General features: G+C 29.4%; 2 protein-coding genes across 2 annotated transcripts in view; one reads left to right on the top strand and one right to left on the bottom strand.

Annotated features, from left to right (window-relative positions):
- LOC136987822 (fat-like cadherin-related tumor suppressor homolog) overlaps positions 1 to 25,179 on the bottom strand; it is a 254,157-nt gene that overhangs the window by 220,364 nt on the left and 8,614 nt on the right.
- LOC136987858 (high mobility group nucleosome-binding domain-containing protein 5-like) lies at positions 109 to 23,339 on the top strand. The gene is made up of 3 exons (XM_067285608.1): positions 109 to 272; positions 20,829 to 20,918; positions 23,144 to 23,339. Exons 1-3 carry the CDS (start codon positions 109 to 111, stop codon positions 23,337 to 23,339), a joined length of 450 nt encoding a protein of 149 aa, XP_067141709.1.

Raw genomic sequence — 25,179 nt, 5'->3', positions numbered from 1 at the left:
TACTCTTGAGGCTCTTTAATCCCATTAATCCTCATATTCCTAGATAAGTTATTGATTCGTGTGAATAATTTCTCAAAAGTTTTTCAAAACTTTCCTTAATTTCGATTGATGAAATTAACGGAAAAATGTTATTTTCCACCATCGAAATCATCGTTACATTATGATAAACACGATGATAATGAGGAGGAGGAGGAGGAAGAGAAGAAGGAAGAGTTGGAAGGAGGAGGAGGAGGACGAGGAGAAGGAGATAGAGAAGAAGGAGCCGCAATATCGTTACTTTCATATACACATTATCGAGTTAACATTTAAGTATAAACTATGATTAATCGATAATAAAAATCATCAATTATTTGTTATGAGTTTTAAATGATTAGATAATGATGGTCTGCAATTATCATCAAGAATCACTATCTTCGTATTTTGGATGATGATACTTAAACTATGAAAATGACGATGAATGCCAAATCATCGTTATAAATTCAAGAACATCGTTAAATGATGATGATGATGATGATGTCGTTGCTGATCTGTAACATCGTCACGCAGAATCGCCTCCACATTCACATTGTCAAGTTAACATTTAAGAATAAACTGTGACAATGATTGATGATGAAGGCCATCAATCAGCGTCACAGTTTAACACCACGATAGACACAATGAAGAAGTACAGTACATTAGCATCTTGCTACTCCTAACCGCTTCCTAGTGTCGATCATCACATTTCTTAAACAAATGCGACGTATTTATCATATTATCATCATCCTAGCCCGGTAATAGAGTAAGATTTACGAAATTTAACATCTTGATCATCATCCCAGGCACGTAAAACCCATTAATAAAAGCGTAAATCTTATTAAATTTTTCATTGAAACTTAAATATAATGATCAGAAAACAAAGTATGGGAGGTAAGACAATAAAAAAAATCTTGATTAAATTATCCAATTTCACATTCAAAGCATCGAGTATGAGGGAGTAAAATAATATTCGTACGAGATAGAAGTTCAGAACACGAAGATAATTTATGGCTTAGTGCATAACAGACCCATTCACCAAGATTAATTGACTGATTTCGAATGCTTAACTCATCGCGGATTTAAAGAAAATGAATATAGAGAAAAATTCTCTTTTGAAATTCTGTTGGGGAGGAGATTATACAATTAAAGATGAGCAAATTTTAATCTTAGAAAATTAATTAAGAGATTCGAGGCAAGATCCCATCCTCCCCCAAAAAAAAATGATACAAAGGAGATTTCTCGAGTTTTCCAACTGAAAATTAATTTCTCTCACATACAATTTGACAATTTCTCGTAAATGTTAAAGTTAATGATCGAAGTTAAGTAACTGTAAATTGAAGGCTTTAGTTGTATGCAAGATGGCATTTCATAAAAATTAAAAATTATATATATATATATATATATATATATTTATGTGTGTGTGTGTTCACGCTTCACATCGTGTTCTTGGATGTATTCATTAAGATTTGTTTAAATTCTGATTAAAATATGGTTCAAGTTTGGAATTTATTTAAAGCATTTGTACTGTAGAAAAATGGTGTAGAATAATTTACATAAATTAATTTTGTGGCTATTTATGCAAAGAATCGAATGCAATTTCAATAGGCGCACACTTTACGCATTTAACTGCATGAAAAATAAAAAAAAATTTGTTTGCTTTTTTCTTTTAGGAGGGAAGTAAAAATGGAGTAACAATCCTTCAGGAGGAGATGTACGAAACTGCAACATACCTTCAATAGGAGCATATGTTTGTTTCAATTACCATTAAAGAAGCGTAAGCTGATCCGTGTTGAAAAAGTACATGTTAACTGCATTTTCGACGGCAGTTATTTTTTAAAATTCATAACGAGTTGCCTTACAGACCACCAAATTGGTGGGTAAGACAACGCGACACTCAGTCAAAGAGGTGCTCTCAGGAGGAATTTCTATGAAAAACTGATGCCTATTTAGGCATTACACGAAGAAAACCTGGAAAACACCACGTGGCCAACCAGTTGGTCAGGCGCGAACCCACGACCAACTACTGTACCAGTAATAAACAGGTAACAGTGGTTTAAGTGGTGTTATTCATTCCACCATTAGTGAGCCTGTAGTTTCCCAGGTTTTCTTCACTTTGTTAACATCTAAATGGGCTAAAAGTCCTCCCAGTAAGCATTACCCCCACGGCGGATCGCCCACCTGTCCCATTGCTGTAACCAAATAAACCAAACCCAAGTTGCTAAAACTGCTGTTTTAAATTCAAAATTAAATGAAATTTTATTGTTAGAAACAAATTTTTTCATAAAAAGTCGCTCTCAAAATACTTTACTATTTATTTCCTAATATATTTCTTTTTTTTCCTTTATATTATTTTATAATTAATGAAACTGCCAATAAGGCAAGAAAAGAAAAAATATTAAAGGAAAAAAAATAAATAAATAAATCTTGATAAAACGTTACTTCGAGATTTCTGGATTATCTCAAAAACTGAAAATCGCGATGATATTTATTTGATTTCTGTCTTCTCCAATGTTCAATTTGCCAAAAAAAAAAGAAGAAAAGGGAGTAAAAACTCACCCTTCTGACTTTGGCATGAGGTAAAATGTGGCTTTTGTCAACAAATTTCACAGAAATTCTCCCGAAATTTCACCATTTTACTCCGAAATAAATACAGCAATCGATGCCATTTCGTTTCGCCTCATTACTCAGAAACAATTACAAAAATCACAGCAACAGGTACAGCGTTACAGACAGACAAGGCGTGAATTTTTTTTTTAATATTACGCATTGTATGAAAGGTCTTTGCATTATTAAAATGGAATTTAAAAGGGGAAAAAACAAACATAAATCAGAGTGTTGTAAGTACTTTTTCTTTATATTAAACGTTGGGAATTTGTTGGATTGCGGGTGCCCTCTTCTGAATGATGGACTTGTCTTAGAAGATTGTAGAAGATTACACGTTCAATCCTCTTTTGTAAAAGAGATTTAAAAAATGATAGATTAAATTTTTTGGCAGAGGAAACATTGCTCAAGACACCAATCAAATAATATCGTCGCGGTTTGTGGGTCTTAAGATTACCTGCACAATTCGAGAAACAACATTTTATCAAGAGTTTTTTACTTTGTATTGTCCAGCTTACTCAATTGTAAACACGTTGTTTTTTTTTGCTTAAAATGCCAAAAAAAATTAATTAAAATATCAAGAAAATTAATTTTCCTACCTATTTTTTCTTTGTCAAAATATTAAAAAAAATCAATTAAATTTTGTATCTATTATTATTGATAATGGGCTTGATAAAGAAACACAAAAATTAGCATAAAATACAATAAAATTCATTTGATTTTTTGGCATTTCAGCTTTTAAAAAATGTCAAAAAACGTATTTAATTTTTGTATTTTTTTAAAAAATAACTTTAATTTTTACATTTTAAAATTGTATATTGTAATAGAAAAAAAAACTTAAATTAAATAAAATCACAGAATAATTTCTAAATAAATACATAAATTTATTCTAAAAGTTAAATTAAATTAAAATTTTATCCGTTTTAATATGAGAAAAATCAATCAAAAGAAATATTAATAATTCATTATAAAATGTATGTAATGAATTTAATTTGTTAAGAAGTTGTCACCATATTCTAAAATTTTCAAATTAAATTTTTAGTTTTGACAACGAATTTAATTATATTTTATTAAAACTATAAAACTTTATCACCATTCTGCAATTTTAAATATGAAAAATTACAAAATACCGTGTATAACGCGCAGCAAAGAGCTCGTCTAGAGAAGATGCCTTACAAATTTCTCGACTTTTTTGCGTTTTTTACATTAAAAAAATAGAAAAAAAAGTCGAAAAGTATAAATTTTACACGAAAAATCCGCAATTATTTACGAATTTTAAGCATAAATCAGTTCCTTTATAATTGCTCTCTGAAACACTGAATTTGTTAATAAGTATCAGGTAGTATTTATTGTATCTTCTTTATACAAATTTTATATAAAATAACATATTCTCCGTATAAAAAAAAATGCAATAAATTTAGCTCAAAACCTGAGTAAATTAATTTAAAAATCGGCAATTAAATAACAATTTCTCGAGTAGAATCAATAGGTAAGTAAATTGTAACGCACGAAGAATAGGAGAGGAAAAAAAATAAATTTTTTTCCAAGAAAATCGTTGCAAAAACGTGAAAATAAGCTAAAATTACCGTTTATAAGGGATCAAAAATAAATATTATTTATTGATTTCGTAAAAACAGCAACGATTTTAAAGCATAAAAGCTTACAAAGTGGTCATAATTGCGCTGAAGTAAAAAAAATGCATTGCAGATAGCGTTATTTTCACTCAATAAAAATTTTTAGCACCCTCCTATTATTACAAATTATACATTTCAGCAGTTTCGTAGTATCAAAGGGACGATACAGGGCACGTGGCGTGACGTCGAGTCAAAGATACTTTCCGGAAAAGTTCGGCAGAGAAAATGCCCAGGGGGAAGACGAAGAGGAAGAAGAAGAAGAAGGGAAAAAAACAAACCCCGAAAAAAGATCCGCCCATCAATTAAATGTACTCCATCGATTACGTATTCAAAAGTGGTCGCTTAGCAACCGAATGCATTTAAATTCAAACAGCTCGTGGCATATTTCACTCTTGACTACTTGTTATAAATGTTTGCAACACGAAATTTTGTCAAATTACTCAATAATTTGACAAGTATCTCCCTCTCTCTCTGTCTTTCTACTTCTCGCGTACAATAACTAAACAATTAAAGTGGCTTATTCATATACCAATTTGATTCTTTGTCAACGAATCCTGCATAATGTATACAGCACAGTTAAAAAAAAGCAACAAAGAGAAAAAAAGGGGAAAGAAAAACACCCCTCACCATTGAAGAAAAGAAAGAAGAAATTGAATGAATGATTGCATTCAATTATGCATGCTCTTTCTCTCGTTCTCTCTCTCTAGTATCGTAAATTTGCAATTTTTCAACATCTTTGTTTAAGAGATTTAATGTTATCTCCATTAAATTCTGTCATAATTTTGAATTCTGAGAACTCCATTTTTCTCCCCTCGTCCTCCTTCAATTCTCCTTCTAAAGAAAATTTAATGGGTAGTTTCACTTTTCCTCCCTTTTTTAAATAAAGAAACTATATATTTTATAGATAAATCTGATTTTTATGTAGGAACAGGGAGTTTTTCGTGGTTTTTTTTTTATAAGCATCTACGTTTTATCTTGCTGTGTTTTAAAGAAACGTGAAGTACCCTCGCTGGTTCTATTGAGGAATTCTATCGACAATCCGTCCAATAAATGTTTATTATTATTATTATAAAGATTTTTTTTCTTATTAAAGATTAATTTCTGTGGTTTCGGTTACAAAATTAGATAATTTTTTTGCAAGAGAAAACAAGCTTCTAACTCGAGGAAATTACAAAAATAACGTTATTTAAATTCTCACTTCCTGGTGAAGAGTTTCTTTTTTAAAAAATTATTAATAATCCAAAGGAAAAGAGGGGGGAAACTCTTCGGTTCCACCCCAGCAAAATTAACGTATCGTCTTTCGCCTGGTATAAAAATAAATCTTGCCAATTTCTTAGCACTTTGAAGGATTCCTTCACAGTTTCCGCCCTATCCGTTTCGCTTCTATCAGCCTATACATTAAACACTCCAAGAGGAAAATATCAAGAAAGAGAGAGGATAAAATAGAGTAATGTTCTCGGGTATTTTTATTAAAAACAAACACTAAACATCTGCACAGTATAAAAGTTTCGATTCTCCTCACTTCCAAAAAATCAACTTGCAACAAGGAAACATCAAGAGGGATCCAAAGAGGAGAAATCAAGAAAGCACATGTACAGAAATTCACTAGGGACCAAGTGGAGTGAAAGAAGTAATTGGCCGTTTAGCCATAGACAGACGTGGGAAGAAGTGTAACTAATCTTATTTGCCACTCCGGAAAACCCGAGAAACATCCCCAATAACAAATAAATAAATAAAATTGGGTTTTTCTTACTCAAATTCTTCAAGTATAACGTTATAAAGCTTTGAATTTATAATGTATAAATTTTTTTTTTCGGTGTTTAGACGTAGGAGGGAGCGTAACTAAGCTTATTTACCACTCAGAAAAACCCCGAAAATAAATAAAATAAATAATAAAAAAAAATGGGTGTTTTTACTAAATTCTTCTCAAACGTTTTAACAATAGTTGAGTAAATTTTGAATAATTATTACACGTGGGAGGTAATTTTGTCTGCCACTCAGCAAACTCAAATAAACACCCACAGAGACAAAATAAATAAAGAAATAATTAGTTTTTTTTTCTGCTGAAATACTTAACTTGTAACGTTGTAAACGTGTAAATCATTATGAATATATAAATTTTAAAACAATTATTATGCGTAGGAACTAATTTTATTTGTATTCGAGAACCCGAGTAAACACCCTACAACAGAACTAGTTTTTACAGCTAAATTCTTCAATACCTAACACAGTAAACGGTATAATTCTATACCGTTACGAATGTGTAATACAACAATTCTGTGTAATTATTGCGCGTAGGAACCAATTTAATTTAATCTGTACTAAAGAGAACACAAGAAACGTCGGATAATATAATAATAAACATACAAAAATATAGTTTTTCTACCAAATTTCTTAATATAAAGTGTGTTTAAAGTCGTGTTTCGTTCTGTGTTCCGCATACACTTGGGTGTGTGAATCGTAAACCGAGGTGTTTTTCTTTTATAAAATTGATGGAAACATGATTAAAAACACAGTTTACAGATGCCATTTTAGTATATAATATATATATATATGTAAGTTCCTAAACACATTTTTAATTTACTTTTTCTCCCATATTTAACACAAATATAAATTTTGAGCAATCATTACGTATAGAAACTAATGCAAACTGTACTCAAGAACAATAGAAACATACTAAAAGCCAAAATTAATATTAATTTTTCCAGGATCCATACGAAAAAATCAAGAATGTACACGTACAAAAATTCACTAGGGACTAAGTAGAAAAGTAAGAAATAAAAATAATAATAATAGTAAAACCCTCAAATAATTAATTTTGAGCAATTATTATGCATAGAAACGGATACGAACAGCAGTGAAGAACACTAGAAACACCTTAAAAACAAAAATTAGTAATAATTTACGAGGATCCAGAGGAAAAAAATCAACAATGTACACGTACAAAAACTCATAGTGACCAAAAGAAAAAAAGAAACAGGTTCGACAGAGTGTAAAAAATAAAAATAAATACATGAACAATAATCAAACCCCCTAACACTTAACTCCAACTGATTATAAACTATTTATATATATATATAGTTATGAATATATAATATATAAATTTTACAAAATGATTACTAGTTCACTATTATCCTGATAATCGTTGCATACAAGCTTAGTCATAATACCAGCAAGCCTCATTAGTGTGTTCTGTGCACATGTGTCACCGCCATCTGCTTCTCCTAATCTTAGATATGAATAATTACATCAACATTGAAATACATAACCATTCATTAATTATAAATTATTGTAATTATTATATAATGAACTTTTGTATCCAACGCCTTACGCGACACAATTTCGCTCCAATATTTTATTACTACGTCACAATTGCAAAATGGTTACAACTGTATATAAACCGTAAACTCGAACCTTATCAAATGCATTAATTAATTGCGTTTATCTGATCTTCATTCCCCCCTTTCCACGTAATAAGTACGTTTTGTATTCATGCGACCATTCAACGTGGCTGTTACACTGTCACAACTATGCCTTTATACCGTTACACTATACTGATAATGATTACCGTCATCCCCTATAGTGTTTACATTATAATAATTTAAATATAATCACGTGATAAAGTCTTACAATATCGATCTGACACACACACACACATATACACGTGTATAATACAATAACCTTCGCGAAAAATCACGTGTACACATTACAGTGAAACTTACTTTTTAAATACCTTTTAATATTCTTAATTAAAACCCTTATATTTTTGAGTTTAAGGTTTAACATTTGCTTTTGTGTTTCTCTCTTGTTAAGTTCGTAGAGAGTAAATACTTTTATAAATTGTATGTATGTCTATATACACAAAAGCTTGTACTACGATATACAGTACCTATATATTGCCTTCTTTATGATTGTATGCACTCCTTTATGCCTGTATTTACTCTCGTATCAGTAAAAAAACATTTGGAGAAACTTATTTAAAAAAAAAAACTACCCACTAACCTATTTAAATCGACATAACGCCTACTCATTCGTATACCCTATACTACGAAAAAACACCCCCTCTGTAATTTCTCGCATGAAGCTCCTCCCAAGTAATAACTACAATCATCAGAACAGAACTCATCTCAATATCAATAAAAACAATTGCCAGACTTTTTTTTGTTAGGGAAGTGACACAGCGGGGTGAAAGTTAATCATCTAAATCGCACATCGAATGGCAGGAAACCACCCCCCCATTATACAGAGCAAAGGAATTTCGAACATTAGAGCAAAAATATTCATTTATTTGCCGTCCAATCACCCTGTGACGTCAGCTATTTAATCCTTTAACGTATCGAGGTGTGGCCCTGTGACTTATCAAAAATTTCGTAACTGTTAGGTTGGAGCCAAAGTAATAACATCGTGACCAAATTCTAAGTAATTCACTTAAATGTGACATCATTTCTGAGCGACGACATCAATCATCTTACTAAACGACACACACACACACACACAAATACACATATAAAGAGTAATTTATTTTATAAAATTAAAACATTCGCAGTCACGAGTAAATGAAAATTACGCCCTCCACTAATTTTGAATATCGGAAAAAAATTAAGAAATAATTAAAGCGTGACAAAAACCGATTTTTGTTTATGATTTTTCTACTCTTTAATTAAAAATATTCTTCTATTTTTTCCTCTCTGTTTTTTTTTTTTTTTGGTTTGTTTGTAGATGAGAATGTTTTTGTTGGAAAATTAACTGTATGTACAGTACATCAGTATGTTTATAACACTGTTTATGTACAGTAAAACCTGCCCAATACGGAAAACATATTCGGTATCGTGCTATTCCGGTTTACGCAGGTTTTGCTGTATGCTTGTGTACATACACGTGCCTACTTACTTAGCGTAATATGTACGTAAACATATAACTGTATGCCCTTACGTGTGTACAGTACATCAATATGTATGCACGTATAAGCTTCATGTAAGCGATTGTACGTGTGTACGCTATGTACGCAGTGTATTTAACGCAGGAGCTTTAGAAATTAAAACATTTGATAAAATTTATTGTAGTTTGTTTACTGTTTTATAAATAAAATAAAATAAAATTTTTTAATTCTAAATTTTCTTTCTAGAAAAAAAAACATGGAAAAAGTATTTTTTACTTTTTTCCCTGATTTTATACCTTTTAAAATAATTAAAATATACATTTTTTTTTCTTATTTATTATCTTAAAATATTAACAATTATTTTATATTTTATAGGAGTTATTTAAAGTATGCATCTATTTTTAATTGAAAAAAATAATCATTTTATAAAATTGCATTTTTATGTAATAATCGTGTAAAACAACAACAAAAAAAAAACTGCATAAAAATGCAAATTTTATATACACAAAAATGCAATTTTATGCTATTACAATTTCACATTTACACAAAAAAATCATAAAAAATGCAATTTTGTGAAACAAATTCATCAAAATCGAACCACTGCCCTTTTATAAAAACACAATTACAGTGTAACCTGCGATAAAGGCCAACTTAAACGGAGACCATTTTCCCAGGCACAATAACCTCCAAACAACGGCCATTTATTGTTATTATTATATTTAAATCTTCTTTTCAGAGACCGTCACGTTTAGAAGTTTGTTGTATTACATAAAAATGCAAAATGCTGAAGATGAAATTTTAAACAAAGTTCTCTTTCATTTTCTTCAAAAAAATCCACAAGATATTTTGTGAAAGATCCAAATTTTTCGATTTTTCTTTGTGGATTCCCTTTATTGGAAATATTCCAATTGATACCAGCGACACATCATCTTTATATATATATATATATATCGATGAGTGACTTTTACGATATTTCCTTGAAAAAAATAAATAAAAATAAAATAAAACAGCTTAGTGTCAAGATGTTACGCCATCACCTCATATATCGAATTGACAAATAATACAAAGCGAGTTAGTGGAAAAAGTAGCAAAAGTTGCACCAACGTTAGTTTAGTTTGAAAGAAACTATCCATTAGTAAGGAAAGTACAAAGAATGCACTAGGGATGCATTTTCTACAAACAATTTCTCTCACCTTTAACTAATATACGGCCCGTTTCGTCTTTAGTTATATCTTACGCGTACAGAAGAGGAAAATAAACACTAAAAAAAAACAATACAAAAAAGTCAATTTTTTTTCTGAGGTTAATTTACTAATTTCATTTTGTTTTTTCCTGGTTTCCACCTCGAAACGAATTTAATTATTATTAAATATTGTTAATACTTTATCTGATTTTTATATTTTGAAATCGATTGTAATTACAATATAATTGTGTATATTACCGAGACGAAATGCACTTCCTTTTTGGCTTCAAAATCCTTTTGAGAATTGATTTGAAAATTGATTATTTCGGCTAATTTACCAATCAATTCTCGGGGAGTTTAAAGGATTTCCAATCAATTTTCGAATTATAAACTTCAATTCAACTTTCAAAGGATTCAAAGGATTTGCCCGATTAATTTTGGAGAGATTTCAAATCGAAGATTTCATTATATTTTTAAAATTCAATGACGTTCAGGGTCTATTATATATTACTACAATACTCAATTAAGTCACATAAAATTGCAAATCTGTAAATTTCCACACTCGTTTGTCTGTCCGTACGTCCTTCGTTAATCTCGAGAATTGTGTTACGTAAATGAAAATCGATACCAGATATGTGTATTTTTTTTTTTTACATTAAAATATAAAAATAATAAACTTTTAAGATATTTTCCTTACTGCGTGTGGCATAAAATAGCATTTATTTTCTTGCGGAGAGGGGGATAATTTAATCTAATTACCCGAGTATATATGATCAAATTAAGCTGGCATCATCATCATTCAATTCTATAAAATAATTATACCGACCAAAATAGCATTTGAAGTGTTAAACAATTAATAGAGAAAATGAGAAGATTCATATTCACCTTCAACCGAAACCATCAAAACAATTAAAGCAGAAATTTTAACGGCAAACAAACGTTTAACAAACGGGAAAATTGCATTAATTCGAGCGAAAATTCGTTTAAGTTCGATCAAAATTTTGAAAACTTTTAACTTTGGAACTTGAACAAATTCTTTAAATGAACACAAACGTGCTAATTTAGGGAATTTAACGCTTAATAAACGTTAGAAAAATGTTGGAATTCCCTTCTAATTCCTACTTCGCAGTAGAATGTAAACACGTCAAACGTTTTTCTAGTGTTCATTAACGTTTTATAACATTCTGGCATGAAAATAATCCTCAAATAAACATAAAACCAGCTAATTTAACAAATTATATAGTCGAAAACGTTGTAAAAAACGTTTGAATTCGCTTCCATATGTACAGTACACCACAGAACTTTACATGAAATGTGAAGCGTTTTTTTAAATGTCTGCTAACGTTTTCTAACGTTCTGACGCGAATAAATTCGTTGAATGTAAATAAAACGTACTAATTTAGAAAATTTAACGTTTAGAAACGTTGGAAAAGAAAGAAAAAACGTTAGACTCTCTTTCAATTCCAAGCCATTCAATCTCTTGAGTTGAAATGAAAAGCAACTTTCCTCTTTAGTATACCAACTTCCACTTTCATCTTAGATAAATAAAGAAGTTTAGAGATGGGGAGGAGGCGGAAGAAATAAAGAAATAAAAAAGAAAAAAAAAATAGACGTGGAAGAGGAGAGAGAAAGAACAAACTTTCAAAAATCTTCTAGGAAATGTTAGCGAGATGAAACAAAACACGACATCACTTTCTCAGTGTTTATGTGTTAGGGAAAAGTAAACAAAACTCGTGGTGAAATCGAAAAAACAGTGTAAAGAATTCAAAGCTGAGAAAAGGACTCCCCAAGTAAAAACTGTAGAAAATAATAGAAGAGGAGGAAGAGAAGGGAGGAGAGGAGCAGGATGAGGCGAGGATGAGGAGAACGAAAAGAGGATAAGGAGGAGAAGAAGAAGAAAGAGGAGGAGAAGAAGAGGGAAGAGAATAATTCATTTAGAAAGAGAGAGAGAGAGAGAGGAGGAGGAGGAGGAAGACAGACACGTCAAGATATGATAGCGCTCAACAACCACCATTAACCAAATAGGGGTATATATCTGTGATGGCGAATAATCGGAAAAGAAAATCAACAAAATGTAGTATCGCTTTATCTGGAGATGTTTCCGCACGCGAGCACGTTATAAATTACTTTAGACACTATTCTCTGTACATTGTGAGGAAATCAGTTTGAATCTGATGTTCTTTAACGTGATTACTAAGGCTCTACATTCTTCTTTTTCCTTCGTCTCCCTTCCTCTTTCTCTCTCTTTTTTTTTTAACCAATAAGAACAACACATTGTCTTTCTATAGATATACACGAGTGTTTAGCAAATAGAGTAAATGGTGAAAATGAAATTCCTTTCTAAATATATATTTCGTGAAGGAGCAAAATGAAATTGCACAGGAAATCCGGTGGAATTAATAAATTAAATAAAGAAAAAAATAAATTTAATTTTGCAGAAAACAGTGTAAAATTTATTAAATTCCTTACAAAAAAAATATTCAAAAGGAAAAAAAACAAAAATGTGAATTTTTATATTAAAAATATTCGTGAAATTTATATAAAAATTTGTCATGTGATAAAGTAATTGAGTTGCTTCTTTAATTACGTGAAAGACACATTCACTGGAAGAATTCTCCCTTTAAGTGAAAATAATAAACTCTAATGAATCAAGTTTGATAAGACTTAGAAAGGAATGCCATCAGAAAGGATGGGTTTCGGATCATGTAATTGTATAGGATCCGAACCCACTCCTTCATAGCAATCTGCAACCGAGATAAATTCATCCAATCTTTGTATGGTATCATTTATCTTTAGTCTGGTAACAGTTTAATATTAATCACATAATGTGCTCATGAAAGTCAGCTAAAATATTATTTATGAAGTATTTTATTTTATTTTATTTTTTGTAGAAAAAACATGAAAAACAGCAGCCTTCCTGTAGAGAGAATTTTAAATTCTTTTCCTGTAAAAATTTCCATTTCACGAAATAATTTGCAGGAAAAATTAAGGAAAAATTTCACGTTTACGTTTAAAATCCATAAAAAATTTAAGGAATGGGCCATAATTTAAAGGAAATTAATTAAATTTACGAAATTCGTCATACAAATTAAACTACAGACGTGATTTTCGATGAGATTTTCTTGCTGAAAAACGAAAAAAGATTGGCTAATTAAAATTTCATATTAATTGGATTATTAAGTAAAATAAGTAACTCGATTAAATGAGTAATAAATTAAGTTTAAAATTACGCAAACCGAGTCTCGAAATTAAGGGGTGGAGAAACAAAAAAGAAAAAAAAAAAGACAAATAAAATGACAATTTCTTCCTTTATATTTTGTAGAATCGAGCAAGAAAATTCCCATTTAAGTCGAGGGAAAAATCCACAAAGAGTTTTAACAAAAGAGGTTATTATATAATTCGAAATCATTCAAGTTTAAGTAGGGAAGAAAACCGTCTGCACTACACTCTGACAACACTTCCTATTGTAGTCATTTGGTGATCACTTATTTGGGCGTGATGACGTCAGTAGTGAGTCGCCAGCAGTCTTCGGAAGAAGGAACTAGTAATTTGAACCCATCAAGGACACATACAGTCCGGTCGTATACACTTAACAAAAATGCAGACGTAACAGCAGCGTACGACATTAGTAATGATCATATATATATATATATATATATATATATATGGGTGCTATTTATCATACCAGATGTTACGATTACTAAAGAAGCGCGGGAAGGTTATCAAAGTTATTGTTTTTCTACACATTGGAATGGGTTCGTGTGCTAAAAAGCACAAATAATTAAGTATACAAGTGTTTAGAGTGAAGTAGAAAGTGAGGAAGAAGGATCTGTTTAGCAAGAATTAAATTAGGAAAGGTATGAAGAATAATGCCCAGGTTATCAAGTTTATTGTTTCTCTACACGTTTGAACGGATTCGTGTATTAAAAAACACAAATAATTAGATATAAAACTGGAATTTTCGTATGTAGAGTGAAGTAGAAAGTGAGGGGGAGGGAGATCTCTAGAAATAAGTTAACATAATGATCCTAAAGTTATTATTGTTCTTCCACTTACTGGAATAGATTCGTGTACTAAAAAACAAATAATTAAATATAAAACTGGCATTGTGTGTAGAGAGAAGTAGAAAGTGAGGGGGAGGATCTCTTTAGCAACAAGTAAGTTAAGAAAGATCTGAAGAATGATGCTCAGGTTGTATACAACGGTTACTCTAGAAGTTTCAATGGCGTAACAATAAAGTTATTCTCCTATAACGTCTGAGACAGATTGGATACTTGAACTAGAAGTGCATACATTCGACGCCCGATTTGTCTACTACACTTCCCTTTATCCTTACTTAAATAGCGTTTACTGTGTGCTAGCTACTAGTAAATTGCAGGAATTAGACAAGATGAATATCTTCTGAAAAAAAAGAAGAAAAGTTAAGTGAATTAAACACGTTTTCCTTTTTATATTTATTTATTTTTCTAAAAAAAAAATTTGCCAATTTATTCTGTTGAAATTCTCTCTTGAAATTTCAATTTGTAGTCTTATTTCTTCCAAATCCCATTTTTAGGAGTGTCAGATTTCTAAACAGCACTTACTAAATAAGGAAGTCTTTACTTCTTTAATATAGGTGTGTATATAAAAATACAACAGATTATTCTTGACTTTTTCTACGGAAGAAAAAAAAGGGAATAGAATAAATTTTAAAAGGGTTCAATCTAAATTTTCATCTCCCCCCAAAAAAATACAATTTCTCTTTGCAAATTGAAATTCTCCTCGTTAAATTTCTAAATGAACAGATTACATTTTTGGTTTAAAAGTTTTCGGTTCAGAAAAGAAAATGCAGGAAACAATTCAGAGAAATGGAGATTTACTTATTTTTCCTGCTCGATTTTACGCAACTGAAAATTAAAAATTTTACATCATCGTCGTCAACACAAAATTTTCCCTACAAAATTTACATCTACAAAATTTTCCCTACAAAATTTACATTTATAACATTTTCCCTACAAAATTTTTCTTACAAAATTTACATTTATAAAATTTTCCCTACATAATTTACATCTACAAAATTTTCCCTACAAAATTTTCCCTACAAAATTTTTCTTACAAAATTTACATTTATAAAATTTTCCCTACATAATTTACATCTACAAAATTTTCCCTACAAAATTTATATATACAAAATTTTACCTACAAAAATCCTACAAAAATACAATCTACAAAATTTTCCCTAAAATTTTGTTCTCCTTAAATCTTCAGATCATTTCTCCTTAAAAATGTTAAAATTTTCTTATATACAACTGTAAAAAATCTAAAAATTAGGAGTATTTTACTCCTTAAATTCGTATAACCAACGAGAACTTTCATTAGGAACTTTAAGGAGCATCGTGCTCCTGAATTCCTCAAAGTTTGAGGAATTAATGAATAATTTTAAAGATAATCTGAGTACAATGCACCTTAAATCTAACCTAAAATCATAAATATTTACACTGAAAATTCCAAAAAAATATATATTTTAGTGGGAGGAAATTTTTAAGGAGCAGAACAATTAATTCATTTTTAATTCAACAGTTTTCGAATCATAAATAACACTTTCTAAGAGATCCAATAAGAGGATAATGACCTCATTAGCATATAAAACTTCGTCTTAATTATAATTAATGCAAAATATATTAAATTATTATCGCTGTAATCAATCTTTCTATTGACAATTACTCATCTAAAAGTTAAAATAGAAATGAATTTTTATATCGTTCCAAAATAAAGTAAAAATAATTGCATTATTCTGTTAAAAAGGAGCATTTAAAAAAAATAATAATGAAGTAGAGATTTATTTATTTTTGGCTTTTTTAAGGTTTAAAAAAAGCAAAAATTAATTTTATTAACGAATCAAAAAAACTCTTTTTCTGCTGCATTTTTACAGAAAAATTTCAATTTTATCAATAAAAAAACTTTTTTAAAAATTGCAATTTTTTCATAAAAAATAAAATTAATAAACGTAATTTTTTTGTGTTTTTTAAGCGTAACGATTCGTTAAAACCGCACGTTTTTCCGGTTTTTAACTACAAAAAGAAATTTTTAGCGGATAAAAAGGGAAATTTTATCTGATTTTTTCCCACAAAAAATTGCTTTTTTTAGTTAAAAAATATTTTTTAAAAATCGCAAAAGTTTGCGATTTTGCGGTTAAAAACGCAAAAAACACGATTTATATCTTTAAAAAACGCAATTTTTACCTTCTTTTGTGAAGAGAAAAATTATGAAAATGGAATTTTTCAAACAATCGATTTCCCTCTGTTATAATAAAATCAGTTAAATATCTTTTGCTCTGCGTATTTGTGAATACGAACGACAAAACCGAATTCCTTCTTGATAAAATGAATACAGAACTGTACCAATTTCGGTACTACTAATTACAAAATAAGATAGAAATTTAGTCTAAGCGACGGTTTAACCCATCCAATAGATCAAACACGGGTTTTTTAAGAACGTAAAACTAAAAATTTTAAAAATAATCCTAAAAATATTTTAAATAATCGATTTTTCTTTACAAGCAAACATTTGCAGCATACGAATCATCTAAATTATGCACAGAAAATTGCTTAAAATATTAATTTAAAATTTAATAATAAAGTATTAATATATACATATAAATTTCATAAGATATTACAAGTATTTGCTGTATAAATAAGCAGAAAAAAGAAAATTAATTTAATTATTCTCCTACGATTTAGCGAGCCGAAAAAAAATTAATTCTTATCTGCAAATTATAGCTGAATTTTCATAAAATTGCGCGCCCCCCCCAAAAAAATGAAGAAAAAAAGCATTCAATTTGCGACTCCATATAATTTACTTACGTTGCATCTTTTATTATTCTCTTATTTTATATTTTATTACATGAAATAAGTAAAAGACACCAGCCTTAAGGTATATCCTCCACTAGGAGCACACTAGGAGCACACACATACACCTCCCCCCGCACACATACATAGTTTTAATAGAGACCATTTATTCTTCTCAAACAAGTAATCTCTGTTTAAATTCTCCACATCATTGAGACTTCAGACTTAGTAATCTCTTTAAAACCAACATCCTAAATCATAACGAGTAGCAGCGTGGTCCACCCCCCTTTTAACTTGGAAATTTGCCCAAAAGTCGAATCAGACAACAAATAATGATAAACTGCCGAGATAGACCAAGGCATGCAATTCGTACTTTACTAAAAATTGATTTTTGTCTTTTTCTCTCTCTTCTCCCCTTTACAGTTGTTGTAACATGGATTTAAGTAGACACCTGGTTGGTGTCTGGAGCCAAAAATTACTGCATACTTTTAACTTGCTAATGGAATGAATTCTCTCATAAATTCCACTTTAAGGACATTTCAAAACTTTAAAAAATGGGGGAGAAGGGAGACTAAATTATTATTATTATTATTATTTTAAAAAATCGTAACACGTATTAAGGTAGTTAAACACGTATAAAATTTAGGAAATTTGGTGAAGGTTTTCACTTTGAAAAGGGGTGAAGTTGAAGAGGTGAATTTGAGGAGGTGAAGTGAGAGAAAGTGAGAAACTTTTCTGATTTTAATCCATTGCACGCCTGGAATTACTAAATGTTTACAAAGAGTTTTCAAACGTTTTAATTGTCAAGTAGAAGGGTAAATTTAATTGTGACAATAGCTGACAAATTCAGGAGTTTCTATTCTAAATTTGTCTTGTTTGCCAACGGAAGCAGGAAGTCTGCATCCGTAACTAATTCACCATGTTTCGCTCACGTTGGGTGCCACCCATGCTGTCACGAATGTCCTTCTATATTTGCGTTTTTTTTTCTTTTTCCCTTTACAAGAAAAAATTCAACTTTTTCCACAGATAACCCTCCTCTTCCTCTTCTTCTTTTACATTTTTTTCCTCCTCCTCTTCCTCCTTCCATTCTGTTATGCAGCTCTTTGGGGAGTTCAACTGATCTTGATCTGGAGAAACGTATACATTACAAGGGATTCGAGTAATTTTTTAAGAATTTAAGCCGAGGAATTCTACTTTTTTTCCAAAGTTTAAACGTGAAAGTTTCGAACTATTTTCATTTTAAAAAGTTCGATTTTTACTCAATTTTTTCCCCTTTTAATAAACTCTCCGGGAAGTGGTAATTAAAACACCGTATTAAATAAATTAAAATTGAATTTTTTCCATCTAATTATCGAGTGTGAAAGGTCGAAAATACATTATTTTAGCGATAAAAATTCTTTTTTTCGACAGTAAAAGTAAATGAAATTAATTAATGAAAAGACCAAGAGCAAAAATTTTTGTTAAAGAATAATAATTGTAAAAATTAATTTATGATAGGTTAAAAAAATTAAAATTAATTAAATTACAATAATAATTCAAGGATTTATTCTTAAATAATTTAAAATTTATTAATAATTTAATTAAATGCTTCTAAATAAATATGACGAAGCACAGAAGAGTAATATCTTAAAGTTTGTAGAATAAATTATAATAAGAACTTAACTGGAAGCCATAAAATGTTTCGTACTAAAGTTCTAACATTTTCCTACTAAAAGTTTACTAATTTTCTACTAAAACTTAAATTAAAATCTGAAAAATCTTCGTCTCCTACAACAACTATGCGCTTTGATACATTCTCTTTATTCTGATTCTGCTAGAAATTCTTCGTTTCCTACTAAAACTTTAACACAAATCTATAAACTCTTCGTTTTCTACTAAATTCATATCATTTTCCAATTAAAAGTTTACTAATTTCCTACTGAAAATTAAATAAACTCTTCATTTCCCACTATAAATACACCCTTTGTTTCCTTCACTTTTCTCGGTTTCCACACGAAACTCTCCATTTCTCACTAAATTTATAACGTTTTCCTACTAAAACTTTACTTATTTCCTACCAAAACTTTTATAATTCCTAGAAATTTAATTTTAAAAAATGGCTTCTAGGAAGGCAGATGTAAAGCAGATGTAAGTTACAGTAAAGAAATACTTTATATACATTTTTATGCTTATAAAATATGAGAAAATATCTTTTAAGGAAAGAAAAATATTGTGAAAACTTGAAAATATATTTTCGAAAATATCCAGTAATGGTGATAAAGATGCAGTAACTCAGAGCAAAGGTTTCCTAATGATTAATAGTATCTAAATAGGATAAAGACTGTTTATGATACTCAACGCGATATTTAATAATAGCGAATTTTCAAGGTTAAAAATAAATCTAAGACAAAATTAAATTGGCAAATTAAAATCAATTTTATAATAATCATCCTTGAACGTTTGTTAATACAGTAAACCTTTTTTTTTAAACTAAATTACGTAAGTAGATGATCATTTTTAAAGCGAATTTACGGGTTTTTCGCTTGAAAAATGTACAAAAAATTAATTTGTAAACGTTTATAAGTAAAATTTTAGTTAATTTTAAGCTTATCTTTAAACATTTCATCGTTATTAACGTCTATAACGTTTATTTTATGACAATTCTTTAACGATTTTTAACGTTAAAAAATGCGCTAAAAACATGTTTTATAAGAAATTTTACGGGAAATTTTCTCTAAAATTAACTTTCTGATGTATTTTAAGGAAAGAAAATTCCGTAAATTTATGTTATAAACGTTTTTCACGCGTTTTATACGTTAACAAACGTTAAAGAATTATCAAAAAACAAACGTGTAGATGTCGAAAACGATGATATATTTGTAGATACGCTTGAAATATCGTAAAATTTCATGAAATTTTTATTATTAGAACATTATAAAATATCTATTAATATTCTAATAATAAAAATTACAAGAAATTTCAAGCATTATCTTCAATTTTCCACTGTTAACAACGTCTAAAACGAATTTTAAATTCCAATTTAAATTCTTAACTCCCTTCTAAAATAAATAAATATATATATAATTTGAAATAAATTATTAATATTCTCAGAAATTTATTTTTTAAAGTCTTATCTCAAAATTTATTCACATTTTTTTTTTTTTTTTTAAATTTTAAGAGCGCTCATCATCATCCTCCTAAGAAAAATGATGATCCTCATCCATACTTTAAAGTTAATAAAAATCCATCGATTTCTGTTATAAAAATTAAAACAAAAAAAAATAATTAAAGTAAAACTGCAAAATAACATTAATAGAAAGCTTAAAATCTAATAAGATCTTTTAATTAAGTAAGATTCAATATTTTGATTTTGACTTCGTTAACGGGATTAAGTTTTGGAAATTAAAGATTATCGGCGAAGTTTCAAATTAAGTAGCGAACCAAATTAATCCATTATTAACTTTTCTAAATCCAAAAATAGTTTCCTGATATATTAAATCGTTAAAAAAACATTAAAATAATAATAATAATAAAAAAATATCGATACAACAGAAGCAATTACACGTAAGAGGATAAGCATGATGATGATGATGATGATCCACCACAAAGAGAAGGTAAGTAACTGGAAAAATAATAATTTAATAGAAAATTATGCTAGGTTTAGTTATTAATTTCTCATTAAATATATCTTTTTTTGAATAATTTTAAAGTATATTGAAAGATGATGATGATGATAATGATATGATGTTCCTCCTTAAGGAAGAGGAAAGAAAAGGTGATGAAGGTAGGAATCCAATCGGGTATTTTGATAAATTTGTCAATTAATTTCTGTTATATTACATCGGTATAAACGTTAAATGATTATGATGATGATGACGATTCTCAAAGATGATGATAATTTAATCAATCATTATACTAGGTGTAATAAGTAATTTATGTTTTAAAAAATAAATTTAACAATTTAATAAAAGTATTTTTATAACAAAGTTAGTGCATTAAATGATGATCTTGATGGTGGTGGTGGTGGAAATCTTCCATGAAGAAGATATAAAAAGTAGTGAAAGTAATAATTTAATGAAGAACTGTGCTACATTTAGTACTAATTAAATCATTAAATTTATTTTTTCAAAGAAATAAATATATAGTAAATATATCGAAAACTGATTATGATGATCTTCCACAAAGACATGATAAAAAAATATACATTTCTGATTAATTAAACCATTGAAATTCTTTTCAATATGTAGATTTACGTATGAGTAATCACACTAAAATGATGATGACGACGATGACGACGATTCACAAAAAAAAAAAAAAAAAAAAAAAGAAAACGGAAAAAAATAATGTAATCGAGCATAATATTGAATTTAGGAATTAATTTTTAAAAATTTAATTATAAATTTAAGAAATATTTATATAATAAGAGTAATTAGAATGAAAAAAAGACGATGAACTTCCATCACAAAGAAAATATATATATATATATATATATATATATAATGAAAGTAATAATTTAATCGAGCATTACGTTAGATTTAGCAATTAATTTCGATTTCTATTTTATTTTTTTATTTTTTCACTTTCTCTTTCTCTTTACTCCTCCTCCCTTTTCTGTGACGTGATGATCATATTCTAGTAGTGAATAAAACTTGGATAAATTGTTTCTTTTCGGAAAATTGGTTCTTTCAACTCGGGCCATAAATATAATGAAAATCATCTTAAAATATACTCGTACGATTAACAGTATATATATATATTACTTTTACTTTCACATAAATATTCTGATTTTCATTATAAATTACGTACAATTTTATTATAATAATCATTATTTTCCTCCTCGTTTCTCTCACAATTCGGAGTATTCGGTCCGTGTATGAAAGTAATAATGCGTTGATACGATTGAAAACGATATAAAGACCTGAAATATATCTGTAACTCATAACCTCGATATAGCGCAGACCCCGATATAACGCCACCCCTCAGTACGTGCGTGTTACTAAACTTACAATTATGCGAGTGCTTTCTACTTCGAACTTGCGCGTAGACCTTAGACGGCATGCTCGATTTAACGCCAATCATCTTAACGGTCGGCGCTAAATCGACGGTCGACAGCATAAAATGTACAGTCGGACCTCGATGTAGAACGTTATTCAATAAATATGTGCCGACGAATCCATCCTGTAAATATCAAATAAAATGCTATCCGGTATAACGAATTGCTCGGTTTCAATATTACGAATAAAGTATTCGTTATTGCAGTATTACTAGATGCAGGATTTTGGTGTCATCAACGAAGCACGCGACTTTCAAAATCGTGTTTACATCTCGTTATTATATATAAATTCTTATTTCAATTGTTCGAAGTACTTCAGTTTAGCGCTAATTTCGGACAAGAAATGATGATGCTAAATCGAATTTTAACTGTATTCGCGTAAACAGAGCGAATCACAGTTACAACAGAATTGGATTTGTTCTTATACAGATATATCGTCCTCTGCGATATGTGTAAGATGGAGCATGAGAAAAAAATTTAACCAATCGTACTCGAAGGTTTAAAAATAGGCGTAGATCTTTCTGTTTCTTTGACCAATCGTCGTCAAGCTTTCTACATTTCAAATTAATCTTTTAAATAAGGTGTACGCATAAGAATTATTTATGAAATTTTCTTTTAATTTTGTATATTCCACATCTATCGGAATTTACTTATAGATTATTTTGTTTATAATAAAAATATGAAGAACACAGAACTGAAAGAGAGAACGTATGCAATCTTCCATTCATCTTCATCCTTCATTTATTTTTTAAATGAAGGAGGAGGAAGATGAATGGAAGATGTTGAAGACGGGTAAAAATGAAAGAGGAAAATTTAAATAAATGACCGTAGGATAATAATAAAAAAGAGAAAGATGAAAAGATAAAAAAAAAAGATAAAAGATGAAAAAAGAAGATAAAAATGATGGTGATGATGATGAAAGTAAAAAATAATAAAGAGGAAATTAATCAAAAATGATGGGGAAAAAAATAGAAGGATAATGATGAAGAGACAGGAACATGAAAGAATGGGAAATGAAATGATGACGAAGAGGAAGAAAGATAAAAAGATAATGATAAAAGAAAAAGATGATGATAAAATGAAAGAAGATAAAGATGATGAAGATAATAAGAAAGAAGATAAAACGATGATAATGAAAGAAAAAGGAGGAAGAGGAATAGGGAGATAGACTAACAAATAAAAATGATAATGGATGATGATAAAAAGGAAAAAGATTAAAAAGTGATAATTTATATAACATGCATCATCCAAAAATCCTTTCATATTATAAAAACTATAAAAATACGTAATTAAGACATTAATTACAAGCTTTAAAAGCGTATTATTCGTTAACGTCGGAATTTTACATTTAAAAAAGGGAAAATAATTCTTTCCTTTTCAATACGAAAAATGTATTAAAATATTTAATTAATCCGAGCTCAATTGAACAATAATCTTTTAAATTTATCTTCATCATCATCGTCATCGTCGTCGTCGTCGTCGTCGTTTTATCGATTCTCTTCGCAGTTGTAATAAATAATACCGAGTTATAAGCACGTTATAATTAGTTTTAATTGAGTTTTAACACTTAGAAGAGAAGAAATTTCTATACTCAGAGTAAAACTTGTGCGAAACGAAACCTTAATAAAACGGAAACCTGCCTAAACGGGAAAAGTTCTTCGGAAAGGAGCGATAAACCGTTAGAAAAATAAACAATGTTCAAAACGGAAACCTGCGAAACCGGAAGAACTATTCAGTAGAGTACGAGTCCGGTTTACACAGGTTCCACTGTATTTACAATAAACCGGACTGAAATAAACTGAATAAACCGGAATATTTTATCAGGTTTGTTTTGAGCGGGTGTTTTTTAAACACAGGAAACCGCTCCATACAAAATAATTTTTTCCTTATTATGCAGGTTCTGCTTTAGAAAGGTTTTACTACTGTACACTGTATCTTCTTAAATGATCTTTAAATATTTCTAAAAGATAAAAAAAAAGAAAGGAAACAAAATTTATTTATTTCTTTTAAAAGGGAGCGCTTGACATTTAACACTAAGGGGGCGTGTTTTATGTAGCTCCTACTCCCCCCGCTTCGAGTGCTTTCCACAACGAAACTGAATACTTAAACGATTAAATATTATGTGGAAACAATTTCCTACGGCCAGCGACATAAGGGCAATTGATACAGGACATAAAGATCAACAGTTCATGTTCAGCAGGCAAGTTAACATTAACTCTGTTCGACGGACAAATTGTATAATTTAGCCAATTTCTGCAAATTATCCTTGCCCGGAGACAACAGAAGCGGTTGTCACTATTCTGTTATCAACTCCTCTCAAGAGGAAACAACAGATGTGCACAACCCAATTGTTACAGTCTCAAAAATACTTTTAGATTCCTCCAACTGCTAAACAATATTTTAACAATTTGTGAAGAGTTCGATCGATTTGGAGAGTATCTTTTCCCTTTTTTTTTACTATTATTTTTTTAACTTTGTTCTGTAATTAAAATTAATATGATGATAGAGAATATTTTTTTTAATTTAAAAGATACGCGCATCATCGTCATCATCGTATCCACTCTACAGGATGATGAATTTTAGTATAAAAATTAATCAAATAATGCTAAACTGAGCTGAAAGCGTCTTCTTAATTTAAAAGATACGCTCATCATCATCATCGTCGTCGTCGTCGTATCCGCGCTACAAGATGATGAATTTTAGCAATGAAAATGTATAAAACACTGCTCAACTGAAGTGAAACCTGTCAGTACATAAAGGCAATTCGTGTCCTCAATAACAATGACAACTGGACAATTACCTTCAGTGTCTCTGAGGGTCGCTCGTTGGTCGTGTCACGCGCTAACTTTTGACTGGGGTTCAATGCACGAACTCGCCATCTTTTGTCGTCTCCCCCTCCCGATTACTGTGTCGATTTTTCAATTAAATTCGTAAACGTTTCTCGTAACAGATTTATATAAATTGAGATAGAGAATTGTTACATTAAAATGTATAATTCAAGCTTTATG

This window comes from Centruroides vittatus, unplaced genomic scaffold (assembly GCF_030686945.1).
Source record: "Centruroides vittatus isolate TY-2023 unplaced genomic scaffold, ASM3068694v2 scaffold_2802, whole genome shotgun sequence".
NCBI classification, from domain to species: domain Eukaryota; kingdom Metazoa; phylum Arthropoda; class Arachnida; order Scorpiones; family Buthidae; genus Centruroides; species Centruroides vittatus.
Note: the sequence above shows the minus strand (reverse complement) of the source record. Positions and strands in the feature narration are given on the sequence as shown.

Bases quoted from the DNA above. Each gene is read 5' to 3' on its own strand.
- LOC136987858 (XM_067285608.1), top strand. From the start codon at position 109: ATGAAATTAACGGAAAAATGTTATTTTCCACCATCGAAATCATCGTTA. The intron at 273-20,828 runs GTTACTTTCATA...ATAATTTTAAAG, and splicing joins GAAGAAGGAGCCGCAATATC to TATATTGAAAGATGATGATG. The intron at 20,919-23,143 runs GTATTTTGATAA...GGAAAAAAATAG, and splicing joins GAAGGTAGGAATCCAATCGG to AAGGATAATGATGAAGAGAC.